Below are 11,871 nucleotides of genomic sequence, written 5' to 3' on the forward strand. Positions count from 1 at the left end.
TCTGAGACATTTTCCTTTTCTCAGCTTTTTACTATGTGATCTTGTGCTTCGAATGTCATATTCTTCTCTCAGGATCAGTTTCTCATTATCCACTTGGTCCATTCCGTTGATCAATTTATAAACTTGTATCAGATCTCCTCTCCCTTCTTTGTTCCAGGGTTGGCAGATCCATAGCCTTTAGTCTCTCCTCATATGTCATCCCTTCAAATTCTGGAACCATTCTTGTAGCCATTTTTTGTAGTCTCTCCAACTTTCTTATGTGTTTCTTTTTATGAGGGGTCCACACTACTGCATATTCCAATCTGGGTCTTATTATAGTACTTATCAATTTCTTCATTTCTTTGTCCATGTAGTGAAATGCTACTCCAGTATTCCTTAGCAAATTATGTGTGTGTGTGTGTGTGTGTGTGTGTGTGTATTTACCTAGTTGTTGTTTACGGGAGGAGGAGTTCAAACTCGTGCTGTCCTGTCTCTATAATCAATTCACGGATTTAAGGAAAAGTTAGATAAGAGTAGATATTATCTACTCTTATCTAACTTTTCCTTAAATCCATTAATTGTTTTTGCTTCAACCACTTCTTTCTCCAGTGCATTCCAGATCCCTACAATTCTTTGTGGAAAACTGTACTTCTTTATGTCCTTTGTACACACACTCATCTTCACTTTTTTCCCATGCTTCCTCCCACTTCTCATATCCCTCACCACCAGATCATCACGGTCCAACTTCTCAATGTCAGACAGAATCCTATACATAGTGATAAGGTCTCCTCTCTCCCTTCTTTTTTCCAGTGTCAGCAGACTCAATTTTTCCAGTCTCTGCTCATAAGACAGATTCACCAAGGTTTTGGGCAGCTTCGTCGCAGCCCTCTGCATGCGTTCCAGCTTCCTCTTATCCCTTGCCATTCTTGGAGACCAAATCACCGCTGCATACTCCAACCTGGGTCTAATCATTGTAACAATCAACTTCTTGGTCATCTCCTCATCCATGTAGCAGAATGCAGTTTTTATGTTCCTTACTAAATTGTACGCTTCACCAGATTTCCTCTTTACATGAACCTCTGATGAGAGCCCCTCCGTCACAGTTATTCCCAGATCTCTCTCTTCAGTCCTTATTTCTAATTCCTCATCCCCCATCTTATATCTGAACACTGGTCTCATACTGCTCTTACCAAAATTCATCACTCCACACTTCTTGATATTAAATTCCATTTGCCATTCTCTGCTCCACTCCCAGATCTTGTCTGTGTGTGTGTGTGTGTGTGTGTGTGTGTGTGTGTGTGTGTGTGTGTGTGTGTCACACACACACACACACACACACACACACACACACACAGTTGTACACAAATATGTTTATCAAAAGAGGTTATCCATGTGACACACATACACAACTGTCATGCTGCTTGTAATTCTGTTGTGGTCTGTCTGATAAGATACTCGTAAGATTAGCCACACTGCTGGAAAGCCTGTAGCCCTAATCTACTACATCTTCTTTCCCATACACCACCTCCACTTTCACCACCACCACTGCTGCCACCACCACCACCACCACCACCACCACCACCACTGCTCCCACCACACAAAGTAACATCACCACTTGTATTTTAATGACAATGAACTTACATAAGATCACAAAACATGCATGGATATTTCTTTGTGCAGAGATCAACCGCTAGTCATTCTCTACATGGAGGCAACAACGTAATTTCATTTCTTTTCACTTCCTGCAACTAAAGATTCTCGGATTATTGATGCACTATGTTAATAAAGGAGTAAAGTGAGATTATTCATGTGACGCCATGATAAGTTCGTCTCCTGATAAGAGCTTAGTGATAAACCATTGACGCACATAAAGGAATTCTTTTGCAATCTCAGAAACACACAGTGAGCTAGTGAACCAGTGACTAATGCTGGCACGTATATTGTAGTGTGATCCATTATTATTACATATATTTCTCAGTGTTTTGTAATATCTGAAGGGATACTATATCTTCCTGATTCACAGAAGCTTGGCTATGCTAAGAAAAATATGTAGGATAGTTTTAAGGGCTTGCATAATATTACAAGCTATTGAATGTAACTTTTAGGTGTCTATATCATATAATTCACAGGAAATTCAAGATTATCTTTTCCCATAATATTAAAAAAACAATTACATGTCCATCCAAGTCCTTCTTGATCATTTTACCAGGAAAAACACACATCAAACTGTGCACTCTCCTACAGAGCAGATCATTATGAGGCAACACTCTCTATGCCCTGTGTGTACATTCAATTCATATCTCTGATTTAGAAGGTGGACTCTAACCTGACCAGAAGATGTAAGTAGTACCTTTGGGATATACGCTTAAAAACCCTTAAAAACTAACTGAAGATTGAATTGTGTATGACGTACTCATAGGAAATACATAATTGGAGGAACACCAGTGGCAAAACGCAAGAAGACCTGGAGGTGATTTACGGCAGAAGACACGACAAGTATGTGTGTTGCGGAGGAGACCATGTGCAGTACAACCACAAAAAGTGGCACAAACTCCAAGGCTGTCATAAACCAAGTAAAACACACGACCTTCTGGATGGAGCCAGCATAACATGGCACATGCTGCCTCCAGTGAAAGGATAATTTATGTTCGGTTCACTACCTAAAGTACGTACAAGGTAGGTTATGATCTGATCTTTATGTATATCCTGTTGCTCCAAGGAGTAATGCTACGAAGTCTAGCAAACTCCATGTTTCTAAACTGATTATAAACTAATACATGAATGAATGAATGGTCTGGTGTACATGTGTATATACCATTTTTTTTTTTTTTTCTTTTATTCTTTTCTTTATAAGATTCGTGGAATATGACGTCACCACTTAGCTTGAACAACTGGATATCATTACAATGCTAGTTCTCATGCCATTATGAAACTCAGTGTTTATAAGACAGATAAGAGTGGAGCAGGATAAAGGGAGTTGTTATCACCTTCCTATATCGCTGCGGTACACCCTTGCCCAAATCCACTACACACCCAGGCTTCACACAGGCAGTAAACTCAGTGGCCAGCAGTGGAGCTGGCTTCAGCCTTGGTGTAGGAAAGAGGAAGTGAGGTAAAGGAACTCTGCCTGTTTACAGAAAGCTTAGCAACCTGCAAATTGTGAAAATGGAATGCCATATTTATTGAGAAAGTGTTAACCCAGGTGTCTTTCAGGAAAATGGAAGGAATCTGGTCAAAAAGGATGAAGGTGGCCATGGTGGTGGCAATGTTGGCACTGTCTTGCACCAATGTTCCAGCCAAAGCTCAGGATACCTGTAAGTCACTAGTGATTTTATTGAACTCCTTTTCAGAGCATGTCAGAGACAGTGGGTGAAAGGAACTGAGATGTGAGTTTACATGTTAGGAGATAGTTTTTTTTCTGAAAAAAACACTTATACAATGTGGCCCAGAATGTGGTGATTGAATACAGATAGTTATCAAAACACTAGTACTGTCATAGAGGGGAGGATGTAAGAATGCTTTGTTGTACCTGTGTAAATGTATGCATATTGAGATACTTTTATTACCTCTTACCACAATGATGACTCTCTCTCTCTCTCTCTCTCTCTCTCTCTCTCTCTCTCTCTCTCTCTCTCTCTCTCTCTCTCTAACACAGATGAAGAGCTACTGCAAAGGTGAAAACAGAACTGAAAGAAATCCAGAACACACTCAATAAACTTCTAAATTTATTGAATCCATCCATCACCCACCACCACCACCACCACCACCACCATTAAACCACCTACTGACACCACCACCACCACCACCATCAAACCACCCACTGACACCACCACCATTAAACCACCCACTGACACCACCACCATTAACCCATCCACTGACACCACCACCATTAACCCATCCACTGACACCACCACCATTAACCCATCCACTGACACCACCACCATTAACCCATCCACTGACACCACCACCATTAACCCATCCACTGACACCACCACCATTAACCCATCCACTGACACCACCACCATTAACCCATCCACTGACACCACCACCATTAACCCATCCACTGACACCACCACATTAACCCATCCACTGACACCACCACCATTAACCCATCCACTGACACCACCACCATTAACCCATCCACTGACACCACCACCATTAACCCATCCACTGACACCACCACCATTAACCCATCCACTGACACCACCACCATTAACCCATCCACTGACACCACCACCATTAAACCACCCACTGACACCACCACCATTAACCCACCCACTGACACCACCACCATTAACCCATCACACCACCCACTGACACCACCACCACTGACACCACCACCACCACCCACTGACACCACCACCATTAAACCACCCACTGACACCACCACCATTAACCCATCCACTGACACCACCACCATTAAACCACCCACTGACACCACCACCATTAACCCACCCACTGACACCACCACCATTAAACCACCCACTGACACCACCACCATTAACCCACCCACTGACACCACCACCATTAACCCACCCACTGACACCACCACCATTAAACCACCCACTGACACCACCACCATTAACCCACCCACTGACACCACCACCATTAAACCACCCACCGACACCACCACCATTAAACCACCCACTGACACCACCACCATTAAACCACCCACTGACACCACCACCATTAAACCACCCACTGACACCACCACCATTAAACCACCCACTGACACCACCACCAAACCACCCACTGACACCACCACCATTAACCCACCCACTGACACCACCACCATTAAACCACCCACTGACACCACCACCATTAAACCACCCACTGACACCACCACCATTAAACCACCCACTGACACCACCACCCCACCCACTGACACCACCAACCACCCACTGACACCACCACCATTAAACCACCCACTGACACCACCACCATTAAACCACCCACTGACACCACCACCATTAAACCACCCACTGACACCACCACCATTAAACCACCCACTGACACCACCACCATTAAACCACCCACTGACACCACCACCATTAAACCACCCACTGACACCACCACCATTAAACCACCCACTGACACCACCACCATTAAACCACCCACTGACACCACCACCATTAAACCACCCACTGACACCACCACCATTAAACCACCCACTGACACCACCACCATTAAACCACCCACTGACACCACCACCATTAAACCACCCACTGACACCACCACCATTAAACCACCCACTGACACCACCACCATTAAACCACCCACTGACACCACCACCATTAAACCACCCACTGACACCACCACCATTAAACCACCCACTGACACCACCACCATTAAACCACCCACTGACACCACCACCATTAAACCACCCACTGACACCACCACCATTAAACCACCCACTGACACCACCACCATTAAACCACCCACTGACACCACCACCATTAAACCACCCACTGACACCACCACCATTAAACCACCCACTGACACCACCACCATTAAACCACCCACTGACACCACCACCATTAAACCACCCACTGACACCACCACCATTAAACCACCCACTGACACCACCACCATTAAACCACCCACTGACACCACCACCATTAAACCACCCACTGACACCACCACCATTAAACCACCCACTGACACCACCACCATTAAACCACCCACTGACACCACCACCATTAAACCACCCACTGACACCACCACCATTAAACCACCCACTGACACCACCACCATTAAACCACCCACTGACACCACCACCATTAAACCACCCACTGACACCACCACCATTAAACCACCCACTGACACCACCACCATTAAACCACCCACTGACACCACCACCATTAACCCACCCACTGACACCACCACCATTAAACCACCCACTGACACCACCACCATTAAACCACCCACTGACACCACCACCATTAAACCACCCACTGACACCACCACCATTAAACCACCCACTGACACCACCACCATTAAACCACCCACTGACACCACCACCATTAAACCACCCACTGACACCACCACCATTAAACCACCCACCACCACCATTAAACCACCCACTGACACCACCACCATTAAACCACCCACTGACACCACCACCATTAAACCACCCACTGACACCACCACCATTAAACCACCCACTGACACCACCACCATTAAACCACCCACTGACACCACCACCATTAAACCACCCACTGACACCACCACCATTAAACCACCCACTGACACCACCACCATTAAACCACCCACTGACACCACCACCATTAAACCACCCACTGACACCACCACCATTAAACCACCCACTGACACCACCACCATTAAACCACCCACTGACACCACCACCATTAAACCACCCACTGACACCACCACCATTAACCACCCACTGACACCACCACCATTAAACCACCCACTGACACCACCACCATTAAACCACCCACTGACACCACCACCATTAAACCACCCACTGACACCACCACCATTAAACCACCCACTGACACCACCACCATTAAACCACCCACTGACACCACCACCATTAAACCACCCACTGACACCACCACCATTAACCCACCCACTGACACCACCACCATTAAACCACCCACTGACACCACCACCATTAAACCACCCACTGACACCACCACCATTAAACCACCCACTGACACCACCACCATTAAACCACCCACTGACACCACCACCACCACCGCCACACCATCCTCCGCGGGTTCAAAGAGCCACATGTCCCCACAAAGAAAGCTGCTGTCAAGTGAAGACGACATTTGCAAGCCATTGAATGAGGATAACCCTGATCCAAATGACCTTTGCGTCAGAATAAAAGAAGTCATGGCTACAATAGAGGAAGTGACAAAGCAGATCAATGATGGCGACGTTACCGAGGAAACGCTGGACACCCTCACTGACCAGTCCGAGAAACTTCAGGAAGTGGTCAACGAAGTGGAGAAGAACCCAGAACTTATTGATGAATACCAAATTAACAAAGAGGAAATGAAAAAGAAGACAGAGGATGTTAAGAAGGTGAGTTTTTATCTCTCTCTCTCTCTCTCTCTCTCTCTCTCTCTCAACAAATTATTGCACTTCACAAGTACAATGAGGAACATATTTCTTGGAATTCCTGGACAGATTAAGTCTTCAGTATAGTGAATCCTGTTCCTAATTAGTCTTTAAACATTTTCAGTCACTATTGCGTAACACCATCAAAAATGTGTAACAAGTCAAGAAAAAGATTGAGATATACACGATTAGATAAGTAAGAATATGTAAGATCCAATTGATAACACCTTAATTAACAATCTGTATGTACTACAGGAGGTTGACTCTGCCTTGGACACAGTGACGGACAAGATTGACGGGCCAGGGAGCAATGTAGCGGTGATAGTGGTGGGGGTGATTGGTGGCCTGATTGTAGTAATGCTGGTGGCTGCAGGTGGTTACATAGGCTACAGGAAACACCAGCAGCGCCAGAAGAGACCAAAGAAGGTGAGGAAAAAACATTTACAAGATTCGTTTTTTTTTACGTAGCCTACCAACTTTTCCTCTCTTTTTGTCGATCCGTCATTCCACCTGCTTTTGTTCATTGTACTATGCATTTCTATTTATTATTTTTATTTTCCTGCCTGCTTAGTTCAAATCCACATGTAGGCAATAGACTAGTATTTTGTTTTAAGTTTATTGTGTTTAATTAAACTTGTTCAAAATGTTTATAACCCATGACGAATACATAACCTATACTTCTTGTGTTCCCTCGAAGATGTTATCCATATACCATATAGAAATCAAAGAATATAATAATGATAATAATAATAATATATAGGACTATCTACGTACTTTTGTGTGTACTAATTGCATCCCTACCTAGTTCCTGTCCCGTTACAAACATCATCCTCATTTCGTTGACTCATTTTCACAAAACCACATTGCACGTACACATGATTGATCTTCCCACATTCTTTACATATTTTTCTTCAGTCTCCTCACAACCAGTCCTTCCTTTCTAAACACCAATTAAAATATCCTTCGACAGATGATGAATTATGATATGCTGGAAGAAGGTGGGCAGAATAACCCAGCCTTCCAGATGGACCGTCAGCAAAGTGGCCCATCCCACCAACCACAGCCAGGCCCGCCACCATCCCAGCCGTCCCCAGCACCCCGCCCTGTCTCCATTCCTTCCCGTGGCGTTCCTGTACTGCCCCGTGTGTGTTCAAGGCCACCCTCAAGCTACGGAGAGGAAACAGGATACATCTCAGACTCCGCTTCTCGTCCCTCCTATATGGGTTCAAGGGCATCCCACACCTCTCACAACACGGACAGGTCTTCCTATCCTCCGTCAAGTTCACGGCCTAAGGGTCTGTATCGAATTGATCCCTAGTAGATGAAAGGTGTGTGTGTGTGTTCGTTCATGAAGAGAGGAAATGTGAGTGTATTACCTTTCAGCATGTCTACCTGACTCCTCCTAGACTACTTCCTGCCATTATTATCATTTGTATTTTTTGTTATCTCCAGTTTGGGAAGTAGTGGTGGTTGAGTGGTGGTAAATGCTATTATTGTCTTCATTACTCGCTTTGTGTTGAGAATAATGTATCACTTTTAAGGGGTACTTCTATCAGTATTATGAGATGTGTGTGTGTGTGTGTGTGTAGATAATGTCAATAGTGTTGCCAACTGGATCTATCTCAAAAAAATTAAGAAAAAAAAAAAAAAGAAGAAAAGAAATAAACGAAGTGCATGTAGTTTAAGTTGGAACAGTGATGACGACTGGAGGTGTTTCTGCTTCTGCTTTTGAAGTGGAGGTGAAGAAAGAACTTGGGGAGAGGTCTAGCTATGGACTGAAGGGAAAGAGCTAGACGATATGATGCATACTGTTCACCTGCAGCATGATCCCAAACGATCTCATTATTTTGTGAACATATACTTAATTCAATATTTGGGCACGATGATTTTGAATTACCGATTTCATTTGCACATATACAATTATACAACCAATAAATACGGAACAAATGACGTTCAGTTTAGTGGTTCAAACTTCATACAACATTTTATTCATTGCAATACTCTGGACACTGTAATTAAGTTATGTATCACTGCTCTCCTTCTCCTCCTGCCTGTTTGTTGTTCATGTACTGTACAATGCAAACTTTTGGCAATTAAACTTCTATCATCTGTTCTTCAAATATATTTTGCTCATCTATCCATACGGTAACTGCGCTATTATTTTGCTAGTATTGAATGCACATTGTGTACTATCAATAAAAATAATGTTTCTGGTATTTGCTTTTCAACCATCACAAACCTAAACCAACTACCTATGACTAATATTTCCCCGTCCCACAGCACGCTCTCCACACACTTTCTCACTCAATCGCTCTCACTAAAGCTTAATTGTGTCTCACGCAGCACGATGAGAGGCGAACGCCGCACGATTGAGCATGACTTGCACTTTTCACACGATAACCAATTAATCCCACAGCTCACAACAGCCACCAGACAGTTACACGATAGCTATAAAACAATTACCATATTTAATGCCTTGTAAGACGATCTTTTTCTAAAAAAAAAAAAAAAAAAAAAAAACTTAGGAAATCAGCCTGCATCATATGAGGCCAATCAAGGTTCAGCATCGAGGCAGTGATTGGTGGCAAGTTATGGCAAAAAAAAAAGGCTCGAAAATCAATCCCCCAGACATCTTCCGGCATATATAAACAGTGATGACTGGTACCACACCACAAAACAACTTTCTTTCAAGGTAACAATATATAATAAGTCATACTTATTGGAAATGTTTTTATTTCACAACAGGATTGGTACGTATACGCTATTAACAAATATCAAAGTTTTTGAGTGCAAAATATTGGGATCTAATAATGATCTAAATGCATGTGAGAGTCTTCAAATGTTAGGTGAAATCCTTCATTTCGTATTCAGAAATTTAATCCACTCATTTATTTATTTCTTATTTATTTATTTTCTTTTTCAATGTTTGCCAAAACTGGGTGCGTCTTATGAGCCATTAAATAGAGTAGACTATAACGAGCATATGACAATAACCATCTAACAATATACCATGTTGTTATCGACCATTTTTCACAATTCCAGTACGAAATTAGCACGGTAGGCACACGACCCACATGATTAAGATAAAATATTACTCGAAAGTACATCAATAAAACAGTACGATGACAAATGACAACATACAACCACAGGACCACGGTCTAACTATACAAGGTATTCCAGCCACAGGGCTATTTTGATTTTGAATTTTCATCTACTTCACTTAAGCTGCGGTGAATGGCCCACCCATGGTCGAGCCGTCATTACCCTATGGACTTCTTTTAATGGAAAGGCACCTTGGAGGAAAGATAAGGAAAGAGACTGTCATGCATACCGTTCTTCAGTGGAGGGTGAAGCCAGTGGGTGGAGCCTATTTAGTTGGCGGAGTTATGCAAGTCAACCCAAAATATCGGGTAGAGTCATCCACAAAATATCCTCCGTAAAAGTTTTTTTTCTTCTTCTTAAACCATCCTAATATCATGTGATCATAAAATATTGATATAATTGAATGGATACAGCATGAATTGCATTTACAGACTTGAGAGAAAAAAAAATCCCTTCTTTTATCCTTCACATCGTGAAAATTAAATGTAAATGTTTACCCCCGACTCTTGCGCATTTATCATTTATACTGAGCACATATTAAACTTTTCATCTCTGACACAAATATAGCACTATATGTAGAGTATGTGTCTATGATACAGCAAGAAACAAGATTTACACAGAAGTAACTAGTTTGAAGAAAAGAAGAGAAAAAATATGAAGATGGCGAGAGACAATTCGTAGTAAGTCTTCTTAACATACACATTAATTTCAGTTATTCGATACTACTTTTAGTTGATGTTAGCACAGGCAGAAAAACAGAGTACAAGAAACATTGTTAAATTTCAAATAGCACAAGTAGATTATAATATGCCTAACATATACTGCATGTCTCAGAAACTAACGAATTTCACTCACTATGCTCTCCCACTTGAAGTAAATTCCCTCAAGCTCGTCCCCTCCCTCATTATCGCCCCACCATTTTAAAAGAATTAACGCCCATACAATAACCAAACAATCATGCATATGCAAGCACCGCAAATATCAATATCACAGGCAAAACGTTTTTATAAAAGCAAATACCGGATCTCACACAGTAAATCACAAACTGTTTATGTACTATTCCAATATGTTACCTACAGCTGCCAGTAGAGTGTGTGTGTGTGTGTGTGTGTGTGTGTGTGTAAATAAATAAATATATATATATATATATATATATATATATATATATATATATATATATATATATATATATATATATATATATATACAGGTGAACCTCTAACAGTGTAAAATTGAATTCAGTAATCATGTTCACTTTATACGATTTTCACATTACACAATCCCTTCAGGAACGTATCCCATGCATAAATCGAGAAATTCCTGTATTTTATACGAAATTTATGATTATCTTTTCCCATAATATTTAAAAAGTAATTATATGTCCATCCAAGTCCTTCTTGCTCATTTTACCAGGAAAAACACACATCAAACTGTGCACTCTCCTACAGAGCAGATCATTATGAGGCAACACTCTCTATGCCCTGTGTGTACATTCGATTCATGTCTCTGATTTAGAAGGTGGACTCTAACCTGACCAGAAGATGTAAGTAGTACCTTTGGGATATCTGCTTAAAAACCCTTAAAAACTAACTGAAGATTGAATTGTGTATGACGTACTCATAGGAAATACGTAATTGGAGGAACACCAGTGGCAAAACGCAAGAAGACCTGGAGGTGATGTACGGCAGAAGACACGACAAG

The 11,871-nt window shown here is 42.2% G+C and overlaps 1 protein-coding gene across 1 annotated transcript; it reads left to right on the forward strand.

Moving 5' to 3' along the window:
• Positions 1-6,576: 6,576 nt before the first annotated feature.
• LOC123501640 lies at positions 6,577-9,282 on the forward strand. Its single transcript, XM_045250593.1, has 3 exons — positions 6,577-7,032; positions 7,324-7,494; positions 8,039-9,282. Exons 1-3 carry the CDS (start codon positions 6,736-6,738, stop codon positions 8,384-8,386), a joined length of 816 nt encoding a protein of 271 aa, XP_045106528.1. The 5' UTR covers positions 6,577-6,735; the 3' UTR covers positions 8,387-9,282.
• Positions 9,283-11,871: the final 2,589 nt, after the last annotated feature.

This window comes from Portunus trituberculatus, chromosome 9 (assembly GCF_017591435.1).
Source record: "Portunus trituberculatus isolate SZX2019 chromosome 9, ASM1759143v1, whole genome shotgun sequence".
Lineage (NCBI taxonomy): Eukaryota > Metazoa > Arthropoda > Malacostraca > Decapoda > Portunidae > Portunus > Portunus trituberculatus.

What these genes read in the sequence shown, in the direction of transcription:
- LOC123501640 (XM_045250593.1), top strand. Translation starts at nt 6,736, where the DNA reads ATGTCCCCACAAAGAAAGCTGCTGTCAAGTGAAGACGACATTTGCAAG. An exon ending in AGACAGAGGATGTTAAGAAG is followed by an intron (nt 7,033 to 7,323) that starts GTGAGTTTTTAT and finishes TATGTACTACAG; the next exon opens with GAGGTTGACTCTGCCTTGGA. An exon ending in GCCAGAAGAGACCAAAGAAG is followed by an intron (nt 7,495 to 8,038) that starts GTGAGGAAAAAA and finishes ATCCTTCGACAG; the next exon opens with ATGATGAATTATGATATGCT.